Source organism: Chlamydotis macqueenii, chromosome 9, assembly GCF_036417535.1.
Source record: "Chlamydotis macqueenii isolate bChlMac1 chromosome 9, bChlMac1.mat, whole genome shotgun sequence".
In the NCBI taxonomy this organism is placed as follows: domain Eukaryota; kingdom Metazoa; phylum Chordata; class Aves; order Otidiformes; family Otididae; genus Chlamydotis; species Chlamydotis macqueenii.
In genome coordinates, this window is record NC_141564.1 from 14,515,417 (window position 1) to 14,540,489 (window position 25,073).

Consider the following 25,073-nt stretch of genomic DNA (forward strand, 5'->3'; position numbering starts at 1 on the left):
TGAGCTCACAGCAGCCTGTGGACCATTTCCCGACCTTCTCCCCAGCTAGAACCTCAGTCTCTGGAGTCCAGATCCCTCGCTAAGACAAGGCACCCACGATTGTCACTTTCAAGGGTGGGCAACACAGCCCACAGTCACCATTCCCCTCTGTGGCATCAGGCGGACAGAAACAAATGGCTGAGGCAGTTGCCTGGGGAAAACAACATACCAAGGCCCAGCTCCACTCTCTCTGGGGTCAGGAACAGTGAGATGCAGCATGTGGAGTGGAGTGGCAAGGCTCCCTCCTTGTGCCCCTCACAGCTCCCCTCTCCCAGGCTCCCTTTTGTCCATCATCTACGTGTCAGAACAAGGACTCACGGCCACTCATCATCCGGCACCATCCAGCTGGCTCCAAAGTCATTGAAGTCAGGCACAAGGACCCCATCGGGTCGCATGAAGTCGTCCTGCTGGCTGTCAGTGTACGTCCCACACAGCCCACACAGCTTGCCCTTGTGCTTCTCAGACACCCTCACTAGGAGCTCATGGTCCCCGTTGAACTGCAGCTGCAGGCCCAGCTTGGTAGAAACCCGCACGTAGGAGCCACTCAGGAAAATGCTCACCTCGGGGGCAGGAGAAGCAGGCAGGGAGGCCAGAGCACCGTTGATCTGAATAAGGAGGAGAGAGGGAGAGAGAGGCATAAAGAGATGTCCTCCACTCGGAGGTTGCTGCTCCTCACTGTGATGGTGCCGGGGCCCAGTGAGTCAGAAGCACTCATGGCATGAGAAACCCTGCCCGGGCCTGCAAGAACAGCTACTCTAGATAGGGCACATTGAAAGCTCAGGAAAACAAGCCGCAAATCTGTTGCTGTGCAAGCTACCGCATCTGCCCCGCTCAGAGCCTGGCTGTGCTCTTCTGTGAGCATGCCAGTAAGCTCAGGGAATATCAAGCTCTTCTTGGGGACAGAGTGGTACTGAACGGTGCCTGGGGCATCTGTTGTTGCCAGGTGTAAAATTGAGGGGCTTACATAGACTGCCTTGTTCTCACGCAGTGCAATGTGGAGGCCTTCCATTGTCAGTGCCACAGAGTTCAGAGCTGTCCAGCTCCGGCTGCCGCGATGTTTGTTGCGGGTGGTGACACTGAACCCAACGGAGGAGTTGTGACAGCCCGTCACCACGGTGTAGTTGCAGGAGCCCTGGAAGTGGTGAAGCTTCCCATCGAAGGTGCTGTAATGCGGGTCACCGTAGATGTGGCAGAGAGCAGCGCTGGCTGGGTAACAACCCCTCTGGCCGTTCTGGATCTTGCAGACTTCGTCCTCACCACAGGACAACGCAGAGCAAACCATCTGGCCGTTGGCTTCACACCGGCACTGGCGACTGCAGTTCTCGCTCACAGAGTATTCGCCTTCCTGCAGGCAGAGAAACACCGGGCATCAGCGTACCAGGCAGGAAAGTAGAGGCAAGAGAGTGCCCTGGGAGGGGTGCAAGGCAGGTCAGGGTTTTCACTCACGCTGTAGTAGTTGCCCTCGAAGAGGCAGCCACAGTGGGCCTCGGGCACACAGGCGTCTCCGCTGAGGAGGAAGCCAGAGGTACATGCACAGCCCTCCACGCAGGGCTTGGAGCAGTTGTGCGGGGCTTGTCGGTCAACACAGGTGGCAGGACAGCCGGTCATGCATGGGTCATAGTAGCTGTTGGTGGGGCACAGCAGGGCTGCAATGGGAAGGGGACAATTAGGACCAGCAAGCCTTCATGGAAGGATGACCTTCTGGGAAGGGGAAGACCAAAGACTCGCTTTGGCCAGAGGGGAGCAGCACATTTCCATTCTGGCAACTGCAAGGCAGGTACTCACGGCAGAAGGTGGCATTCCTCCAGGGAAGAAGAGTCACGCCAGCTGCCTGGCACGCATCAGCGTAGGCCTCCAGAGCAGCACACAGCACCTCCTGGTCACCGTTCAGGGCACAAAGGTCATAGGAACAGGTATCAAAGTAGCTCTGGGGGTTGATCACAGCGTGGCACCTCTCAAAAGAGCCAGGTCTGGCAGTCAGCATGCCACAGAACTGGTCTGAGTGGTACAGCTTCTCCTCTTCTGCACTGCAAGGTGGGGAGGGGACAGGGACGCCGCAAGAGAAGTCATTGTCTGGGACCCGCCAGCTCTCTCCCAGTGCGTTGGAGTCTGCAGCTTGCTGCCCGTTGGGCATCATGTAATCATCCTCTCTCCGGTTGTTGAAGTTCCCACACATGCCGCAGGTCAGGTTGAAGTAGGTGGTGGGCACCTTCACCTCCACTGAGTGGTCCGTGTCGTAGGACACACTGAGCTTGAAGTCTGTCTCCAGGACGATGTAGCGGCCGCTCCTGCTCACTGTGATGGCACCTCCCGCCAAGTTCACCGGCAAGGTCTGGCGCACATTGTTCACCTAGGGCAGACACATCACAGTGGACCCTGGCCTTGTCCCTGGCCTCCCTGGGGTCTCCTGCCCCAGGGAAATCACTGACAAACCAGTCCTTGTGATTCCTCACACCCAGACGCCCCTGTGGCTTGCAGAGCCACGTCTCTGTTCTGCACTCTGCTGGGGCCTTTGTTCGATTGGGACACATTCCCCATTTGCCTCTTCCTCCTCCAGCCCTCCAAAAAGGGAAACCAAAGCAACCCAGTGGCTTCAGGGGAACCCACCCGGTCCTGGGACAATGGAGATGTCTGGTACATGGCAGGCCTTGCCAAGAAAAGCCAGCCCTGCCTTGCAGGCGTGCCACGCTCGTGCCAGCCCCACTACCTACCAGTACTTGACTCTTCTCCTTCTTGACAATGGCAATGTGCTCTCCGTACACCTCAACCAGGACTTCGCGGACATAGGAGACTCTGGTGCTCCCACGATGCTCATTCTTGGCCTCAACATTGAAGTAGGGCAGGGAGGTGGTGTTGGAGCACACTTTGGCCAGGGTGTAGGTGCAGTTGCCCATGAAGCTGTGCGTCACCTTGTCAAAGGTGCTGTAGTGAGGGTCACTGTGGACGTGGCAGATGCCGTAGGATTGTTTGAGGCACTGAGGTTTCCCATCCTGCACCCCACAGAACTGGCCCGCAGGGCATGAGGCGTTGGAGCAGCGGACTTTGCTTCCCCGTGCGGGACACGTGCACTTTGAGGAGCAGGTGTTGTCCGTCCAGAATTCCGAGCCAACGGGGTAGTGCTGCCCATTGTGCCAGCATCCGCACTGCTGGCTGGGCACGCATCGGTCGTTGTAGAGCAGGTACCCGCTGTCGCACACACATCCCTCCACGCACGGCAGGCTGCAGGTAGCAGGAGCCATCGGATCAACACAGGTGGCAGGGCAGGCTGCAGCACAGGGCTCGTAGTGACTGTTTGCTGGACAGGCAATGGCTGCCAAGACAGAAGACACAGCCATTACTTGGAGAACCCAACCATTATTTATGCTATAGTTTCCCCTTTGAAAATTTAAGAGTCTACATTTTCTCTGTGGTCTGCTTGGCTCTGCGGTTATTCTAAGTCATACCTGATCAAAGGAAACAGAAAATGGAGCCTCTAATACTATCAACTACCTGTAAGTCCCCATGACACATAATAAAAATATTTCTTATTCTCCACACCACTCTTTTATTCCTATTCTGTGTTTTGCCGAGACTAACAACCCCTGGTACTCTGTGTGGACTTACGGCAGAAGGTTGCGTTTCTCCACACAGGGATCTTGACGCCAAGCGACTGGCAGGCATCCGCATAAGACTGCAAGCTCTTGCACAGTGCCTCACGATCCAGCCCCAGCTCACACAGGTCATAAAGGCAGGTGCCAAAGTAACTGCTGGGGCTCAGCACTGCGTGGCACATCTGAAACGGGCTGCTGGTGTCAGTGAGGAGCCCACAGAAGTGGCTGCTGGCAATGACTTGCTTATCTGTCTCATTGCAGGCTGGGGTGGGGAGTGGTCCGGCTGAGCAGCTGTGGAAAGGCAGAAGGGTCCCTGGGTCATCTGTGGGCTCCTCCTGGTGCCTCTCTCCCTCCCCTTGCCCAACACGTCCCCACACTCACCTGCTGTCATTGGACACCTGCCAGCTGTTGCCCAGGCTGGTGGAGTCTGGCTCCAGTACCCCCTCCGGGTTCAGGAAGTCATCTGCTGCCATGCCGTTGTAGTTCCCGCACATGCCACAAACCTTGTGCCCAAAGGTGCTTGGAAGCGTCACCTCCACCCGATGGTTCCCATCAAACTTCACTCTCAAGCCAAAGTCTGTTGTGACCACTGTGTAGAATCCACTTGACGAAACCTGCACACCTGCAGATGGCGTGCAGGGCAGGATCTCTGCCACTCCATTGACCTGGAAGGTCAGAAATCAAGGCAGGGTTTGAGCAACCAATTTTGCACAGCTCTTGCCTCTTGCACAGCCACGCTGCCTCTCCCCCTTGTGCTTACCGTCACCACTCCACCCTTCCCCAGCCTTATGCGCTGGCCTGCAACATCAACATCCACGTATCGGACATAGGACACACGAGTGTTGGCTCCCCTGTGCTCATTGGCCGCTTCCACATTGAAGTAAGGCAGCGAGCTGTTGCTCTCGCACAGCTTGGACAGGGTGTAGGTGCAGGTGCCCATGAAATGGTGTAGCTGCTTGTCAAACGTGTGGTAGTGAGGGTCGCCTTCCACAACACAGATCCCTGACAGTGGAAAGACCGGAGGAAACATTCAGTTAAGCACCTCCTGCTGACTCTGCTCCTCATGACTTTTCTCCTCTACATACCTGAGCCTGAAATGGGTGCTGATGTCATTTCCTCTTCAGAAGGCGTGGTGATGATGGTGCCTGGTGTTGTTGGAATCACAACTCCTGTGAAAGAGACAATGGTACAAGCAAATCAATCCTCCTTGATCAGCTTTTGTTCAAGACAGAATCTACATTGACTGCCACAAGAAGTGTTACATTATTGAAGCTGCCCTTCCCCAAGCCCAGACTTGTACCTGTGCAGTATCCCTTTTCAATGGACAGATCATCCAATGCTATGTCACTCCGGAAATCTTCACCTATCATGCCCTCCAGGACAATCTAAGGGAAGGGATGGTTCCCAGCATTAGGTCCGGTCACATATGTGAAGTGGTATTATGAAGCATGGTTTATCCCAGGAGGCATTGAGAACCTCTGCCCTTACCTGGATATTTCCTGTGCTGTGCACCAGGACCTCTCCCAAGTTCCATCTGTCCCCTTTGCTTCCAGCATCTTTCCATTCCAGTGTTGATGTTTTGTTGCTAACTACATAGACGCGCAGGGCCATTGCTTCAGCGGCTCCATACATATGATACCAGAAGCGGAAGCAGTGCGGTCCTTCCAAGTTGCACACTGGACTGACCAAATGGGCTACCTCACTTTGCTCGTGCTTATTTCCTTGCAGGTAGATATAATAGCCCTCTGAAATGAGCAGTGTCAATTTTTTCATGTTAATGCGCCAGGACAAGACAAAGTAACTTCATTTACAGATTGTGTGCAGTACAACATTTCTTCACCCAGTACCTATATTGAACTTTCAGTCCCCAAATGGATTTCCAGCAGATTACACTGGTCTCCCACTTTGGGAAAGGAAAGCCTTCTAAAAGAAAGGTCGAGTGCCACAGTGACCCAGTCTCAGCCTCGATATACCTTTGCTGAAGCCTCTTTACAGGAACTTATGCTAACAGGCCACATGCTCATTAATGTCCTGCACTGTTCATCTACCCCACAACAGATTCCTGACTGTTGCAGAAGGCTCTGGATTGAGTTTAGGAAACACATGGCCTGAATTTGCTGTTAAAAGAGGCTCTTTGCCCCCTTTCAAGAGAAGCACAGCCAGATATTTTTTGCTTTCCTACCTCCAGTCGTATGGTCATGGGAAGGGCCTGTATCTGGTGTGGGTGTTGGCCCCTTGTGCCTTATCCAGTCAAAGTTGTCACTGGTTGCCTGTTGCCACTGACAGAAGTCGATATCAAACGTGCAGGACATATTGCAGGCTGTTGGTACAGCTGTATATGGAGCAGAAAGAAATACAGATTTTCCACTATGAGGTTTGGAATCTTCTCTCTGTTCTGACAATGTCCTTCTAAGTCTCATACACCCGGTACATGAAAAATTTTAATATCTTATAATGGAATAAGTAGAAGTGACTTGTACTGAAAAATTGTCTATAAAATATGAAATTTTAAGTGCCTGAGAATGTGTGTTATTTTACATGTCCCTTCCTCAGTTATTATTGTATCATAATACACTAATATCCTACATTTTTACACTGTGTCACAGTCATAATCCTTGGTTATTGCAAATTGCTCAAAGCTGTCTTATTTGACGCAGTAGTATTCAGCTGGCTCTCAAAGTCCTCCTTAGGTGGAAATCTAGACATCATAATGAGAATGGTCTGACATTTCATTTTACTTCTTATAAACTGAGATGAGAAGTGTTGTCTCAGAATTGGAAAGAGGTTATGGAATGCCTTTTCATGTTATAGTCTCCTACTTAGACTGCCATTTCTGCTGGCTTTGGTAATCACTTCTGGTAGTTCTAGAAGAAGCAATTTCTTACCTCTAGCCTTACCTGTATGTTAACTAGTCTACCTAGATAATAAGGGCCTAATGGTGTTATGAATGGAAGACTGAATGAACTTCAATCTGGAGGAATCTCCTTTATTAATTTTAAAGCCTTCGTTCATATACTTCTGAGTTTATTTTACATGCTTTGTGAAAAACTGGAGCTGTAGATAGGTTGGGTAAGTAACTTTTCAAAAAGATAAAATATTTTATTTTATTTATTTTAATATTTTATTAAAGCCAAAGTGGTGATTTGTTAGACAAATGCTCAATTTCCCTGTCTGAGCCCTTAACTGACAGTGTATGTTGTCTTTCATGACCCAATTCGGAACAATGATCTTAGGTCAAAAGTGTTCAAACATCACATTCTAAAGTGAATACTGGTAGCCTGTTAGCAGCTTAGATTAGAAGCCCAGTTTCCAGAGATGCTGAGCACTTGGAAGCTTCCTGTGTCTTCCTGAATCCCCTTTTCTGCCTAACTTCTGGTCATTTGAATTTATATTTGTAGCATGAGGATTTAATTGGATAGCTCTTTGCTAAATGACCTAAGGACTTACCACAGATGGTGTCTTTCCTCCATTCACCCAGAATTACGCCTCCAAGTTCACAGGCAGCAGCATATGCCTCTAAAATCTTGCAAAACTGATCAGAATTCCCCTCTGTGGCACACAGGTCATAGACGCAGCTCTCAAAGTACAGCTGTGGGGGAATGTGCCAATGGCAGACCTGAAAAGGCCCATTATTTTCCAAAATAATTCTACAAAGTTCTTCATACTCTTTCTCTTTTGCTGTGTCACAAGTGGGTGGTACAACTGCAACTGGATTACATCTGCATCAAAAAATAAACATGGTTACGTAATAAATTTCTACATTTTGCTATATCCTGCAAGGCATACCTTAACAGTAATATAATCCTATGCCAAATTCTGTGGATTTGCTGTGTATAGTCATCTTCGGTGTGTCAAATCCAAAACTGAGAAACACTACAATTTGACTCATAATTCCCCATTAAGAATATAATTGTGAATTGTTGATGTATGGCTGTCTATCCACAGATTGAAGTCCAGAAGAAACCAACAAATTAGCTATCTAACACAAGTCAAGATAATTTCAATTCACTATTGTGTATAGTAAGAGCAGTAATTTGTAACAGAAAGCATTAATATACAGATAAATGCCCTATGCCTATGTTAATTAATGTGGAATTATCTTAGGAGCTGAATGAGACATAAGATAATGTAAAGGAGATATTTTAGAACAGAGAAGTAAGAAGAAAATCAAGTTATATGCAAAAAAAAAGGAGCCCAATTTCAAATAAAATCTACAAAGCTCATGTAGAAAACCTCTGAAGGGAGGTTTCAAAATTTCAATGCTTTCTATTGAAAAGTGGAGTTATTCAAAGGTGAAAACACTATCAAATAGGTCATATCAAAGAAGGGCTACCATAGAATGTAAGTAATATATGTTAACCCTATGACTAGGTTATTAATGTTTCAGTATTATCAGATACTTACGTCCTATTGTCATCCTTCACTAGCCAGCTGTCACCAAATTTATTTGGATCCTCTTCTAGGACTTTATCTGGTTTTAGAAAATCATCCAGTTGGTTGTCATTGAATGTCCCACACAGACCACAGAGCTGTCCTTTGAGACTTTCATCAACCAGAATGAAAAGCTCCTGATCACCATCAAACTTCACCTGGATCCCCACAGAGGTATCAATGACCACGTAATGTCCTTTTATAGCTACTTTGGCTCCATGGTTCAAATCCACAGGAGGATAAACCTGAACTCCATTGACCTAAAGAAAACAAAATCCACAAAATCAGAAAAGTCAATAAAGCTTCCAGGAACAAAGGAGAGGTCTGCACTGCCAATACTATAGCTTTCTTCACCAAGTCAGCCTTATTCTAATGAACAATGTAGACACGGAAGTTTGAAGCTTAGCAGACACTAACAGGCCGTATACTTGTCCCACATGTTTTATCGTGTCCCACGTTTTATAGTAGCAGTGTTTTACAGCACAAGTTGAGCTCTGTGCTGTCACAACTACACACATAGCGATACTTGGAATAGCTAGTTTAAAGCTAGCTCTGGTATGTATGAGTCTGAGAGTGTATAGCAAAAATACTGTTTCTATTTTAAAGACCAGATCTATAAAATTCAAACTGAGATTTAGTTCAGCAAAAGTTTTCCATTATAGATGAAGCTATGGATGAAATCTTTTTTTTCCTATAACCTCATTTAGAAAAGATTTGAATGGCCAGAAGGAAGCTATGTTTATTTCTGCCTCTTTGGAAAAAAAAAAAAAAAATCAAACCATTTCTGTGACTTTAGCGTGTGCAGTCTTGGAGGTGAATAAAGCAGAGAAGCCTGGTTCAGTTCTTTTGGACAGAAATGTAAAGTGAGTAGATGTGATGGATTGTTCATGCTTAAAGTAGAACACTTACATAGGTCTCTTTACGTTTCTTCAAAACAATGTGAAGATTTTTCAGTGTGACAGCAACAGAGTTCAAGGCTGTCCAGTTTGGGTTTCCTCTATGCTCGTTTCTCGTTGTCACTGAAAACCTTTCAGAATAATTTGTACATGTCTCAACAACAGTATAATTGCAGTCTCCTTGGAAATGGTACAGTCTCCCATCAAAGGTTATATAATGTGGATCCCCAAAAATGTGGCAAGTGCTGGGATTCAATGGATAACATCCCAGGAGTCCATTCTGCACCTTGCAAACTTCGCTTACTTCACATGTGTCTGAATTGCAAACAACAGTCCAATTTCCAGCACATATACATTGGCCTGTACAGTCTGTTTGCCAAAAAGCTTCTCCTTTCTGTTAGAGACAACAATATAAACATAAATTAAGAGAGTTATGGTAATGAACTCTGAAATAAGACCCTGGCCTTTGTGCCAGAACAAACCTCATAGTATTTGCCATTCTGAAGGCAGCCGCAGTTGCTCATGGACACGCACTGTCCCCCGCTGACGACAAAACCATTGTTGCATTCACATCCTTCTACACAAGGTCTGCTGCAGTTCTTTGATGCAAGAGGGTCAATGCAGGTTGCTGGACAAGCACTGGTGCATGGATTGTAATGACTATTGGGAGGGCATGCAACAGCTAAAAAACAATAAAAGGCACTGAATTAACAATCACAACTCACAGGAAACCACCATCCAAAAAGGGGATTATTTTGAACTAGTGAAAATGTTGTGTTTTTTTTCCTGAAGCCTGAAATTCGTTTCCTGTTTTGATATCAGAAAGCAAAAAATAACATATTCTACAAGAAAAAAAAGCACAAATGTTTAACACATACATCCTGGGTGTTAGGCACGTCCAAATTCAAGTAAAAACTATGTCTCTCTACACTAGAACTAGTGTTAGCTGGTACATTTCTAGAAGTACATGGATTGCTGAAGTCATTAGACGTAGTCTGGAAATGAACAAATCTATTAAAAGCAAAATATCATATAAAACTCAGAGGTGATTCCACATTATCAAGGACGTGTTGCTACTGGTTTGACACAGATTCTTGAGATAATGAAAAAAATTCACCTCTGCTCTCTGGCAAAAAACAATAATGGTGTGACTTTTACAAAATGTTTTTCTCAATATTTTGAATGTAATTCAGTGAAGAATATAAGATCTCCAAGCTATGTCAGTTATTGGATAAAACAGCCTACTAAGACAACAAGGGAGCTATTAAAAGATTCAGTTCTCTGTAGAAACTCACGGCAGAAGGTGGCATTCCTCCAGGGAAGAAGAGTCACGCCAGCTGCCTGGCACGCATCAGCGTAGGCCTCCAGAGCAGCACACAGCACCTCCTGGTCACCGTTCAGGGCACAAAGGTCATAGGAACAGGTATCAAAGTAGCTCTGGGGGTTGATCACAGCATGGCACCTCTCAAAAGAGCCAGGTCTGGCAGTCAGCATGCCACAGAACTGGTCTGAGTGGTACAGCTTCTCCTCTTCTGCACTGCAAGGTGGGGAGGGAACAAGGACACCGCAAGAGGAGTCATTGTCTGGGACCCGCCAGCTCTCTCCCAGTGCGTTGGAGTCTGCAGCTTGCTGCCCGTTGGGCATCATGTAATCATCCTCTCTCCGGTTGTTGAAGTTCCCACACATGCCGCAGGTCAGGCTGAAGTAGGTGGTGGGCACTTTCACCTCCACTGAGTGGTCCGTGTCGTAGGACACACTGAGCTTGAAGTCTGTCTCCAGGACGATGTAGCGGCCGCTCCTGCTCACTGTGATGGCACCTCCCGCCAAGTTCACCGGCAAGGTCTGGCGCACATTGTTCACCTAGGGCAGACACATCACAGTGGACCCTGGCCTTGTCCCTGGCTTCCCTGGGGTCTCCTGCCCCAGGGAAATCACTGACAAACCAGTCCTTGTGATTCCTCACACCCAGACGCCCCTGTGGCTTGCAGAGCCACGTCTCTGTTCTGCACTCTGCTGGGGCCTTTGTTCGATTGGGACACATTCCCCATTTGCCTCTTCCTCCTCCAGCCCTCCAAAAAGGGAAACCAAAGCAACCCAGTGGCTTCAGGGGAACCCACCCGGTCCTGGGACAATGGAGATGTCTGGTACATGGCAGGCCTTGCCAAGAAAAGCCAGCCCTGCCTTGCAGGCATGCCACGCTCGTGCCAGCCCCACTACCTACCAGTACTTGACTCTTCTCCTTCTTGACAATGGCAATGTGCTCTCCGTACACCTCAACCAGGACTTCGCGGACATAGGAGACTCTGGTGCTCCCACGATGCTCATTCTTGGCCTCAACATTGAAGTAGGGCAGGGAGGTGGTGTTGGAGCACACTTTGGCCAGGGTGTAGGTGCAGTTGCCCATGAAGCTGTGCGTCACCTTGTCAAAGGTGCTGTAGTGAGGGTCACCGTGGACGTGGCAGATGCCGTAGGATTGTTTGAGGCACTGAGGTTTCCCATCCTGCACCCCACAGAACTGGCCCGCAGGGCATGAGGCGTTGGAGCAGCGGACTTTGCTTCCCCGTGCGGGACACGTGCACTTTGAGGAGCAGGTGTTGTCCGTCCAGAATTCCGAGCCAACGGGGTAGTGCTGCCCATTGTGCCAGCATCCGCACTGCTGGCTGGGCACGCATCGGTCGTTGTAGAGCAGGTACCCGCTGTCGCACACACATCCCTCCATGCACGGCAGGCTGCAGTTGTAGGGTGCTATCGGATCAACACAGGTGGCAGGGCAGGCTGCAGCACAGGGCTCGTAGTGACTGTTTGCAGAGCAGGCTAGTGCTGTGTAATAAAAGATGATATATTTATTATTCTTTTAGGTATTTAAGTATTAGTTTTTTGTTTGGTTTTATTCTTCTGCCTTGTTTTGAAATTTTTGGGGCATTTTGGATTTCTGAGGCAGTTTGATTCATGCCTTTGCTCTTTTAGCACCCTGCGCCAAAATAACTGCGACTTCTAGCAGTTTCCTACAGACACTGCCACCTTAGGCCCCCCTCACTAAACAAAACCACAACACACCCTTTAATTTCTTTTGAAGTTTGAGCTATTTAAAGTTCTCCTCACGGAGATAATTTCCTAGGAGATCTCTTGTTCCTGGAGATGCTTGCTTTGATTTCTTGTATTGGGCTGATGATTCTGGTATCATGTTAGTTATTTGTCCTAGATGTGCCATATTTATTTTATGGTCCTGATATTTAAATATAATAATATTCTTGATTCATATTTTTTTCACATCACCAATGTATTTAATATTTGTTAAATAATCAGGAAGTATTCTTTTCTCATTTTAGATCTTGTTACGTACATGACATGTAGATACTCAAGCTAATTAGAGATTTTAAAGACATTTTCAGGGGAAAAGATGCCAGAACTGAGGTTTCCTGAACAATCTCCTTTCAGCTTCTATATGCTTATGTGATGCATTTCAAGTTTTAATGGCATATTTTCTCACTCTATTTTTAGCATGCTTTCCTACGGAGACAGGTATTTCCTAAGATTCCTAAGGAGACACAATTACATTGTACATTTCTTTTTACTAAATTTACTAAATTTACTAAATTTGACTCAGTTGACTTATTGGAGATAAGTTGGTGAGGTTGGTGGAGGACAAAAACATATTCAGGTCCATTAAGTGAAATAACAGGCACAAGCAAAGAGGAGAAATCCTGTAGCTCCTTCAGCAGAAAGAACAGTTACAGAGAGGGCTCACTCCTTCTTTGGAACCGTAGAATCTATGTGAGAGGAAACCTCAGTAATGTCCTCAGCAGAGAAAATGCTACAACTAGGGACTACAGTCAAATGTGAAACAAAAGTGAGAAAGAAATCAGGCTTCAGCCATTCCAGTATTTACAGACAAGCCTTTTTAGTTTCCCCATCTCCTTCAGCCCAGAAGGCACATAGAGCACTGGATCACTATTTCATGTTCCTTGCATTGCTTCTGCAATGAGTAGGGAGTAGATCTGTTCAGGACTCAGACAGTATTTAAATCCTGTTCTAAAGAAAACATTTTTTTTTCCTGTGATATATGTCTGAATGCTTGAGAAATGTTCTTTATTTAATCTTTATCAGCATTCACAGAAGGAAAGTCATTATTCCCATTTAGTCTCCAGCACAGACTTACGTTTATTACTTCAATAACTTGTGCCTCTGTGTTTCTCTCTTTTCCTCACTATCACTACCTTCTCCACTTCCATTAGCATCTTTACAATCTCAATTGCACAGGCTCCTTACTTCAGTCCTGCTCTTTAATTCCAGGCTGCCTACCTGTGTTGCTTCCTTTCCCACCTGAAGCTATGAATCACTATGCCTGTACAGGACACTAACTCTTTCCTCCACATTCATAGGCATAAATGGCCAGTACTCCATCTTCTCTTATCCATATGGGAGTTTGTGCCACTGATAGTGCTCTCCTTCTCCCTTTATCCCAGATCTTCTGTTCAGCTCATCAGATGTGTTCCTCCTTCATCCTGCTCTCTTTGCACTGCTACAAACTATGAGTTTCAGACATCTCTCTTCAATCTCAGATTTATTCCTCCCATCAGCTCTGATTTCATTATTCCTATGAGAGCAAGAAGCCGACTCCTGGATCAGCTACCTAGTCCATGCTTCCTTGTGCTTGGCTCTCTGCCTAGCAAGTTTCAACTCATCCTTCCTATTTTCCATAGACTTCTAAGCAAATTCTCTTTTTCCTTTCTATTTCCTACTTGCTTTGTCTAAATCCAGGGTCTTTCACTTAGCCTATTCATTAGTCCTCTCCAGCTCCTGGTCAAAGCTCCTTTCTCACTGTCCCAGACTGGATTCCTTATCCCCATCTACAGCTCTGTCTTTCATCTGCTCTGTCCCTTTAATGTTCATATAAGTTATCCACCTTGATGTGTTTTTGCTGCAGGAAGAGAAGATACAGCTTCCCTTCTGTTAACTGAGTGCCTGGCCACCTTGCAGGGTAGAGAGGCTGGGAGCATAGGAGAAGGCAGCTCAGGCTTTCAGCAGGGAGCATGGGTAAAACTCTCACATGCCTACTAAGTATATGCAAAATGAGATTTCTTTTTCTTAAACATACTTAAGTTTAGGCATATCTTCTTCAGAAGGTAAATCATCCTCTAAGTCAAATGTCTCTGACACACTTAATGCCCCTGAACAAAAACATAAAAACGCTAGAGGAATTCAAAGGAAAAGCCCCCAATTCTATTTTAAGGTGGACCAGACAGTGTTTTCTCCTTTCATTGGAAATAGCTTAACTATTTTCACGAGAATCTTCCCAAAGGAATCAAATTGAGGACTATATGCAACCCTGAAATCTTTAGCTTGATCAGTCAAGATTCACAATGCTATATGAATTCAAAACGGTGTCTTGTATTGCTCTGTATTCAGGAAGTCCTATTCTATCTTCCCAAGAACTGGTAATTTCCATTAATATTTGATACATACAGCAGAAGGTTGCATTTCTCCATGGTGTCAGCTGGACTCCTGCAGCTTGGCACACATCTGCATAAGCCTGCAGGTTTTGACAGAGGACTGCATTGTTCAAATTAAGTTCACAGAGATCATACTGGCAGGCTTCAAAATAACTTTGTGGATCAACTACTAAGTGGCAATTCTGGAATGGACCACTGGGATTTGTGATCAGACCACAGAATTCATTGCTTTGGATCATATGTTTTTCATCAGCAGTGCAATTTGGAGTATGGCCATTATCTGGCAAGCACCTAGTGTGGAAAAAAAAAAAAAAAGATATGGGAAAAATCACCGATGAACTTTGGATGCACTAGTACCTAATACGCTTTTCAAATCATATCTAACAAAACTACAGAGCTGTCTCCAGGCTAAGCATGACATATTTTAAAGGTCTACATTTCAAGCACTTAAGATATAAATTCAGATTTTATTATGATCTCAACCTTATAAGCTTTGAGAGGCCTGGAAGAAACCCAAATATTTATTTTGACTTTCTTTTAAGTCAAGCTATCTAGATGGAAGATAACTAGGAAGGGCAAATAAAAAGTAAAAGCATTGTGAAATTATAAAATAAATAGTAAAGTATCTCAGAAGAGTTCAAACACAATCTTCAAGTATTATCATTAATATACTATAACGATAACTGAAATCTTAGAGGGCATCTGGGGTGGTTTCTCTTATTAAGCACAGTTAAATTTGCTGTGAAACTACCCAGGCAGATAAAGTAAGTATACTGACAAGAATATATTTTATTCCATGTGCCTGACATTTTTGGCCCAGATACAACATTTGCTTAAAATACCTGTCATCACATAATCAACAGCTAAGGACTAACATCCTGGTTGGAGTCCTACCTGGAGTCATTGTAAACCTGCCAACTGTTGCCAAGACTGGCTGAGTTTGTTTCCATCTCTCCATCTGGATTAAGAAAGTCATCATCTTTGTGCCCATTATAATTTCCACATATTCCACAGACTTTAGACATGTAGCTACTGGGAAGAGTGATTTCTGCTCTGTGAGTTCCATCAAACTTTACATTCAGCCCAAAGGCAGTAGTAACCACAACATACTGCCCACTGAAGGAAATACTGACACCCTGCACCAAGGTCAGAGGTACCACTTGGCTGACGCCATCAACCTGCAGGCACAGAGAAGGAAAATCATTATAATCACTTTAACACAAGTATTTTTAATGGTAATGCTCTTGGATCACATCCCTATATTGAGCATAGGACTTGCACAGTGATCATTAAGAACTCAGGTTTTGTTAAGTATTATTTAACATGAGTGTTGTATATGGGCACATAATCTAGAACCTTGAGACCGTAATAATAAAAGCTACATGGCTTCCAAGTGCAGCCAAAGTGATCTTCGTGAACCAGACTCAGCTGGCAAAAGTCCAAGACTCTGTATGGTCTGTCAGCTGTAACTATTTACAGACCTATCTTATAATTTGGATCAAATAATATTTTTAAAATGTAATTAGAATGGATTCTCAAATGATTTTCAGGACTGGGCGAATCTTTAAAAAGCTTATTTTTCTTTCTTCCTCTTTCTGTTTTAATTTTCACATTTGAAATGCCAGACAATAGAAAGTAAGTGTCCAAGTAAACTTTCAATTTATTCAAAATTTACTAAAATGAGCATCTACTTTGAACACTTATTATATCTGTAAAAAAGTTTGGTTTACCTAAAAACATACATATAATAGAATCATAGAATGGTTTGGGTTGGAAGGGACCTTCAAAGGTCATCTAGTCCAATGCCCCTGCAAGAAGCAGGGACATCTCCAAACAGATCAGGTTGCTCAGAGCCCCATCCAACCTGGCCTTGAATGTTTCCAGAGATGGGGCATCCATCACCTCTCTGGGCAACCTGTTGCAGTGCTTCGTTACCCTCATCATAAAAAATTTCTCCTTATATCTAGTCTAAATCTACTCTCTTTTAGTTTAAAACCATTACCCTTTGTGCTATCACAACAGGCCTTGATAAAAAGTTTATCCCTATCTATCTTATAGGCCCCCTTTAAGTACAGAAAGGCCACAATAAAGTCTCCCCCGAGCTTCCTCCAGGCTGAACAACCCCAACTCTCTCGGTCTGTTTTCACAGGAGAGCTGTTCCAGCCCTCTGATCATTTTTGTGGCCCTCCTATGGACCTGCTTCAACGCAGTACTGCAGGTGGGGTCTCACCAGAGCAGCGTAGAGGGGCAGAATCAGCTCCCCTGAACTGGTGGCCACACTTCTTTTGATGCAGCCCAGGAAATGGTGGCCTTCTGGGCTGCGAGCGCACATTGATGGCTCATGTTCAGCTTTTCATCCACCAGTAGCCCCAAGTCCTTCTCGGCAGGGCTGCACTCAATCCCTTGATCCCCCAGCCTGTACTGATACCGAGGGTTGCCCCGAGCCAGGTGCAGAACCTTTTAGCAACACAGTACAAAATTTTAGCTTATGTTTTCAGTCCTGAAATTCCAATGTTTACGAACTCCACACTACCCCTAAATATCTGACTGCCCTCCAAATATTACTGTATGTATGCTGGAAATTTATGGTCATCGTACAACAATTTCTTCATTCACACTATGAGTTACTAATGATAGGTAGTGGGCTACAACCTTACCTTAACAACTCTATTTTTACCAAGACTGATCCTGTAGCCATACACATCAATGTCCACATGTTGGACATAGGACACACGAGTGTTGCTTCCCCGGTGCTCATTGGCTGCTTCCACATTGAAATAGGGCAGTGAGCTGTTGCTCTCACACAGCTTGGAGAGGGTGTAGGTACATGTGCCCATGAAGTCATGACGCTGCTTGTCGAATGTGTAATAGTGAGGATCACCATGTATACTGCAAATTGCTTCTGGAGGCAGGAAAAAGGAATATGTGCTCATTAACACATAGATACATCCAGAAAAGCCACCTCATTGTGCAGTGGGAAAACACAACCATCTCCATATTATAGATTACATATAGAAGAACTGAAACAGAAAAAGTACATTTTTATGGCAGAAGACAATACCATAGAGACATACCCAAAGAAATAAACTGCAGCAAATAACTTGCACTGGTAGTAAAAAATTTAGGTGTCCTTCTACAACCAATGGACTAGCATAGGTGATTGGCTAAAATTACCTGTTACTGGAGGTGGCGTAGATTCTGTTGGTTTAGGTGGTACAGGGGTAGGAGCAGCTTCTGTTAGTAGAAGAGATAAGGCAATACAGTGAGTTATAACATTACAGGGTGAACACAACATACACACCAACATACACAAATTTCCACTTATTCTTCACCAGCAGGAAGTTTGAAGCTTTTCAGTGAAACAAGTGGAACTTCCTGTGTTTAAAAACATGAATGTGTAGGTCTTTTGAGCTCTTAGGAAAGCTCGTCTGATTGTTAGCTTGGTGACAGTGACTAAGCTTGTGCCGGCATGCTTCTCTGGAGCTGGAAGTGTATTTACAATTGCATTTGTGACTCCCTCTCGCGCGTATGTAAAGGCATGAAGGTCATACTGTCTGCAAGGGTTGGCAGGTCTGGGAGTGAGTAGCCTGCCAGCAGATGTCATATAGCAGAAACAAAAAACTCTCAAGGCACTGGTGGTTTCTAATCAGAGAGTTTTGTTGTTTCTTCAAAATTATATTTTTTTTTCTTAGGAACGTGACAGCTATAAGAGCTTTCTATTGACAGACACAATAAACAGTCCTGTTGTGGAGTCTTCCCTCATGCCTGCTTCTGCTTGCTAACAGATATTAGCATCTTCTCCACCTATTCTTTATCCATTACAAAGATATCCTCTAAAAAAAGTGGTCCTCTTGGTGTACTTGTATGTGTGAGCTAGCAACACCAGCGTGAGTATTCTCTTGATGTCATGTTTGTTCACCTGGTGACAGGCAAATGAATGATGGATCTGGATCTCTGGAAGTACAACAGACTGACTAAAACCTTAGAGCATGCATGCATTCACTCCTGCCCCTTTGCAGAACAAAGAACAACTCTATTCATTCAGGTATCCTCCTATTGCACCCCTGTGAGCCCTCTGCTATGCACTGAGTGTGTAATAACAGTCAGAGTACCAGGAGATAACCAAGTGATGAATTGATTCATGGAGAACAATGCTTCCCAACCTACTTATAGATGCACTATAGGTGTGCCATCACCCAAATGAATCCACAAGTAAGGCAGTTGTTCTTTGATATTACTGACACTGCTAATGATGTTATTTATAGGGATTAAGGTGTAATACAGAAAACAAGTTGTATGAGAACAAGTTAAGAGATTTTTTAATAATGATGCAGTAACTACACACTATGATGATACTCCTTTTGTGCTATGTGATTCAAAGTCAGCTGGATATGGGGGTTTTGTAAGATACTTATGATTACAGTTTAGAACAAGCCAATAAACATCATATAACTTAAAGTCCAGTGTATACTGATAAATCTCTGCACAAAATAATCCCTTTCACTAAATGAGCTCTAACTTCAAAGCTGAAGATATTCTATAATAACCTGCCTGCAAAATGGGATCAGGTCCTTTTCATGCATTAGTTTCTTGTATAACTGCTTCTTATATTCTCACTTCTTCACATCCAGCTCCCTACTCCAGTGTAAATGCAGTTTTTGCATATCTAGCCCTGAATTGCTCTTTTTGCTCTTTCAACATTGGTGAAAAACTATCAAGAAATCCTGATAGTGGCTGTAATCCCACAATGGATATTTCCTAACAAGCATTAAGTTATCTTTGTTGTAGAGTTGATTAAAAAAAAATCAGAAAAAAAACTCTTCCTAAGATTATTTTCTCTTGAGATCTAAGCTGAAGAAGTTCTGCGAATGACAATACAAATATCAAACCTCATAACCTAAAGACTGCTTGCTAAAGTTGCCTTGGAAGCTAATTTTTTTTTGTGTGACAAATTGATTTGTCACACATATATTTGGTTTTTCATCAGTTTGATTAAAATGTTTATTCAATCAAATATTCTTGTAGAAACAAAAAGGTTGGGAGGACTTTGACTTTTACCAGACCTAATAATTCACTTACCTTTCATCATACTGGTAGTCATACAGTTGAACAGAAGGAGGAGCACTTTTCTCTTGGAGTTACATTAGTGCACCATCCAGTGGCTGAATCATGTGCTAGTATGCCTGAGAAAATGAAGAACTGGCTTTCCCTAACTTACCAAAAGAGTCCCCAAGTATTTTTCTCAGAATTTTAAAGAAAATTATATATTCTGAGGGTGTGGACCTGAATGGAAATCTCTGTGGTGCCTAGCGTAAATCTGAAATATTTTATTGTCATTATATGAGTCGTGTTTCACAGAGACCAAGCCCTATTAAGACCTAACAACAATTTCTATACAATTTTCAGCAAGTTTCCTATTCAATTTATATTTGTGAGTGATGTATGCTTGTCAGTAAAGATGGGATGAAACTGTAATTCATTTCCAGAGCCTAGCCATCCACAGCTTGTGCCAGTCTTGGATGATTTCCTACAGGGTCAGAGATCAAGCTCAAATTGCTGATTCATAGTCAGAGCTGGTAGTGTAACTCAGGTTTATTGACTTACTGTTATTTCCTTTTGTGACATATGGCAGTCCTGTGCATTTGCTGAACTCATATGAACAGAGATTTGCTGTTAAATGCTGATTAGAGCATTTAATCTGAAATCCAAGACCAATGTGCATAGCCACGGCTGGGTTTAGAGATGCACTTCAAACTTAAAATAAAGGTAAAAGTTTGCTGGACCTTGTGAAAATGGTCAGGTTTGCAGAGAAAGGGATAGCTTTTTTTTTCTGAACATTTGAGGTGGTGAGCAAAGATTTAGGAAGAAACTACAACAAAACAGATTATAACATTCAAATGAAATGAGCTGTAAAGTTTTTGCCACTTCACTTTTGTGGTTCAAAGTTATAAGGAATTTCTATACGTATATGGAAATGAGTAATGGTCACCATCTTAAACAGAGATGAGGAAGGAGTGTACACTAGCGTGCAAACATAGACTTACCACAGGATCCATCCCTCACTCTCACATCGTCCAGTGCCGTATCCCCATATTCTGTCAGTCCTCGAACAGCCTCAAAAATTACCTAGCGAGGATGCAAAGTGAGTCACTGCGTTACAGTTGTTTAGGTAAATATGAGACCATTTTCCTCAGCATTTATTTTCAAAATATTCTTTCTAGTCTGTCTCTAAAGGCATCCAGTAAGCTGAGGCTTTAACTTTTTTCCTACCTTCTCTCAGAAGCCTCAAATATGCATTCTGTAATAAGGTAAGAACTTCAAGAGACATTGCCCTCTATTTTGCTGACTGATAAATTATTTATGAGAGTTAGTAGTCTGGATTGTACAGAGAAGTCCAATGTAGGCAGCATCTCAAAGTTCACTTGCAGCAGACAAATCTGGGTTTAAGGCACCCAAAAGTCCTTGACTTCATGATAAAATGAAGGAAAAGAGGAAAGAAAAAGGGAGAAAACTAAATGTATTTTATCCCCTAACTAACAGCACCAGTAAAACTCAGGGAGCTTTTTTTTTTTGTTTCTTCTCTTAGTTCATTGGCACAGAGCATGAGGCCATTATATTTACAAAATATAAATCAAGCAAATCTTGGTTATATTTTCTAGCTTACATGCACAGCATTTGCAGCCTGCAAGGGGAGAACAAATGCTGACACTGTACAAAGAAATTTATTCTGAAAATATATTACCTTTATCTTTCTCTGTGTTGGAAAAGTATGAGTGATGGCACCATAGTTCCAGAAGGAACTCTGATTTCCCTTCCGACTCCACACCATAGACTCTTCTGTGCTGTCTTGGATAAGCACTCTTAGCTCATTCATGTGTTCTGACCCAAACATATAGTACCAGAAGTCTATGCATATTTTTTCTGAAACTACAGTATCTGGGCTCTCAAGCCTGTTAGTGTCAAATGGGACCAGATTACTTGCTTCTTGGTAGATGAAATAGCCTTCTGCAGAGTGAAAAAAAAAATATATATATGGTTGAATTTTTGTAAATAGTTATATGTCATTTAAAACTGAAGTACAGCCTAACGCTGGAAGAAATCAAGAGCATCCTCAGCAGTACAAAGAAGCAAAGTAGAAGGTGTTTGGAATGTACATTACAATCGTTAGCACCACACAATTATACAAACTAGAATGTGGGCTGAAGAGCAAAGCAAATACATCCCATTTCACATGAACAGTTATTCTGGGATCACAAATAAAGATGTAGGCCTCTTTCAAGAAACAGCACCTCCAGACACAGTGCTGCATTGATCCATGTTCAGTTTCCTCTTTCCTCAAAGGAAAATAATGCAATCTGTTGTACACCTTCTCTTGTGGGATATATTTTTTTCCTAAAAGTTTTGGTCTTAAGATGAGCAGATCCCTAGCACAAAGAAAATTCCAATCTGTCAGCCTTTTTTGTCTCAAAATGGAAAGGATAGAAAGCGATGCAGATATTTCCATCAAAATATTTAGGTTTGTCATTATAAAAAGGAAGGAAACTTTTCAAAATTCAGAAACTCACAGCATTTCTTTTAGGATTTGAAATGCTTTAGTTTGAATTGGTTCAATATGAGATCACATTTTTACTCACTCAGGCCGAAGTTTTTTGCTTTGCATGGGCTAAGATCAAAGCTACATTTCTCCAGTGCAGTTAAAATTAAGCCTCTCCCATCTGACTATGTAAAGGAATCAAAAAGAAATGAATGACCATTTATATATGGTAAAGTATGGCTCCACACAGAGCATCTAGCATTCAGTCATGTGTTTTAGTTGTCAAGAAAATGTAAGTCATGTTTAAAGTCATATGGTCTGTGTCAATTCAAAAAGGAAAGCATTATTATTTGTGTGAATTCAAATTAAAAATATTTAATTTCTTCTTTCATCAGGCAATTTTAATTTTTATTATCAAAACACTACAAATGCAGAAAATTATTTAGCATAAATCCCAACTAATACTGTTCTAATCTGCTTACTGAGTCTGACAGTAGCTGACCTCTCAGTCTTGGGATAATTACAGAAAGTAGTATGACTGTAGATTGATTCCCCATAAATGGATCTGCTAGTGTAAGGATCGCAGTTCAAACAGATAGAGATGGAGCCATACCAAGCACTCGTTTGAAGATATGACCATGTTAGACCCCAGTTTTTCAATCACGTATAGCTGAGCACAAGCTTTTAAAAGATATTCTTTAATTTCAGATTTGATCTTGTAACACTTTGCTAGCGTGAACAATATCTAGTGCTAGTACAGCAATCATTACATTTATTGCCATTAACTGATATTAGTGTGATTTGGCCAGAAGACCTCTCTTGAATAATGATCTATATTGTCTCTGAGGCCTTCAGCATTACATAATTAGCTTTCTTCTACTTCCATGCACTGATAAAGATTTCCAACTCATGATGGTGCACCCTAGTTCAATTTACTCATAACTGACACAGTGAAAAGCCAAAGGCAGGTATCACAATGAAACGAAACTGCACATTTCAAAGGGCTTCATGAATCTCTTTTCTCTTTCAAAGAAAGAAGAATAAAGGTAGTCAAGTTGTCTCCAAAAAGAAATCAACAATTCCACAGCTGAGCACTTACTTCCATCAGGATAGTCTCCATCAGGACCTGTTCCATCAGTTGGAGTGTCATGCTTGGTTCGTATCCACATTCCCTGGTTGACATTGCAAGGTTGGGTCCAGTCACAAAAGGGCCTCGAGTTATTGTTAAAATCACATCTGGTGAGGTAAGCTGAAATACAACACATTAAAGTAAGGAAGGGGAGCTAGTATGTTCAAAATCTGCCTTGCATGTTAACAGCACTAATGACATGCAGTTACCTGTTTCAGGATCCCATGTTCTCAAGCCACCAGTCGGTCTTTGCTTGATCCTGCCAAGAAAAACAACATGGTGAAGCCCTTGTGGAATTAGTGATTCAAAAATGGTTTAAGAAAGAATGTTAGGACCTCAACATATGTCTTGGAATAGACACAGGGTTTCGTCCATGTTTGACTCCTCCTCTTCCCATACGTGCTTCTTCACGATAAAGCTCTGAGAGTGAGTTAAAAGTGGGATATGTTCACTTCATCTAGTGTGGAAGGATCCTCTGCTCTATCTCACTAAACTGAAAAGAGACCAGCTTTCCTAGGTACAGGGAGCTATGGAAGGGATGAATGGATGCAGCTCAGCTCAGACGATACCAGGGTAATAGCAAAGACTTGCTATTAACTTGCTCGTGACATTGTTATCCCCATTGTTGCAAAGCAAAGCGTGCAAAAGCCAGTAAAATAGCATACCATATAAATCTGTTATTTGTTGGAAGGCTATATATTTCTTTTAAGCCCACAAGTCTTTCATGACACAAAGCTCTTCTAATTTACCCTGAAAACATTGCAGAACAAAAGCAGTTACAAATGCTTAGTCCTTGTGGTCCTATAAAGTCCTGCAGAGATGAGTCGACACAAGACCAAAATCTCACCACAGATCACAGCATAGATGGCTCTGCGCTTGAGGTGTTTTACAAAGGGAAAGGATTTCCAGGACTGCAAGGCTACAATAGTAGTTCTTGACATGCTCTGACAGTGGTACACAGTTTCAGAAGGCAGGGTCCAGTTCCAGCTTCCGTGGTACCCTCTCCTTAATTATCCTTATTGCACTTGACACAGTATAGAGAATCTGTCCTTAAGTGAAAGCATCACGGTGAATGTCCCTACTGCCCCTCAAAATCTAAGCAATGACATTTAGAGAAACTAGGGAGATTAGGAGCAAATATCAAACAATCAATTAATCAGTGAAATGCAGCAAGCAACTGGAAAACAGACTGAGCTAAGGCTAAGAGAATATGTGAAGACAGATAAAGTAAGAAAATTTTCTCCACTGTTCTTTCCTGGATTTCTTCTTTGACAAGAAAGGGAAAGCTGTGACAAGTTGCCCCTTGGTCTCTCTTCAGTCCTATCTTTAAACTGTTACACATCAGGCAACTCCTAAAGCGAAGGTTACTGTAGGTATATTTAGAGTCAAAAGTGTTTTATAACTACTGCAGTTACTTTGTTAGGATCTCTCCTCTTCAGATCTACCATTAGAAATTCACTTGTTTGTCTCACAGACAGGAGCCAGTGCAGAATTAGGCAACAGTAAAATTAAATAATTTCTTCTTTTTAAAAATGACATTGTTTGATTGTACAAGATTCTTAAAAATTAAGAAACATTCCACATTTTAAAAGTGAAGAAAGGTTATTTATGATTAGCAGCTAAGCTTCCTGAATTAAATCACACTCAGTACCAGGCTACTTACCCTGTGGTATTCAGCACTGAAATAAAGAATAAAATTAAAGTGTATTGTAAGTGCCAGAGGGTCCCCATGCTAGAAGACAGAGTTAAGTCTTCTGTGAGGTACAGTTTTCATAGTAATCCACCAGCTGTGCTCACAGGGAGAAAATGAGGACAGCCTACAGTGAAACAGAAGAATATATTGACCAGAGGGTGGAGGCGATTATAAAAATCTGTCCAACCATGTATCAGTTATGTTCCCTGGGTTATGTTCCCTGGGTTATCTACCTCGACAAAAGCACATGTGAACGAAAAGCTCATGTCCTGTGTCACTTGCTTTGACACCCTTAGTTGTTCGCTGGA

The 25,073-nt window shown here is 43.3% G+C and overlaps 1 protein-coding gene across 1 annotated transcript in view; it reads right to left on the reverse strand.

Moving 5' to 3' along the window:
- Positions 1 to 24,803, reverse strand: part of LOC104477843 (IgGFc-binding protein-like) — a 72,154-nt gene extending 47,351 nt beyond the window's left edge. Inside the window, 27 exon segments of the mRNA XM_086754855.1 lie at positions 358 to 644; positions 1,004 to 1,384; positions 1,486 to 1,685; positions 1,825 to 2,389; positions 2,751 to 3,349; positions 3,643 to 3,920; positions 4,011 to 4,294; positions 4,390 to 4,653; positions 4,656 to 4,798; positions 4,924 to 5,014; positions 5,118 to 5,374; positions 5,812 to 6,017; positions 7,073 to 7,348; positions 8,034 to 8,320; positions 8,970 to 9,350; positions 9,439 to 9,638; positions 10,252 to 10,816; positions 11,178 to 11,776; positions 14,423 to 14,700; positions 15,304 to 15,587; positions 17,067 to 17,311; positions 17,584 to 17,643; positions 20,454 to 20,535; positions 21,152 to 21,414; positions 23,043 to 23,192; positions 23,282 to 23,331; positions 24,736 to 24,803. Coding sequence (XP_086610981.1) covers positions 358 to 644; positions 1,004 to 1,384; positions 1,486 to 1,685; positions 1,825 to 2,389; positions 2,751 to 3,349; positions 3,643 to 3,920; positions 4,011 to 4,294; positions 4,390 to 4,653; positions 4,656 to 4,798; positions 4,924 to 5,014; positions 5,118 to 5,374; positions 5,812 to 6,017; positions 7,073 to 7,348; positions 8,034 to 8,320; positions 8,970 to 9,350; positions 9,439 to 9,638; positions 10,252 to 10,816; positions 11,178 to 11,776; positions 14,423 to 14,700; positions 15,304 to 15,587; positions 17,067 to 17,311; positions 17,584 to 17,643; positions 20,454 to 20,535; positions 21,152 to 21,414; positions 23,043 to 23,192; positions 23,282 to 23,331; positions 24,736 to 24,803 — 7,343 coding nt within the window.
- Positions 24,804 to 25,073: the final 270 nt, after the last annotated feature.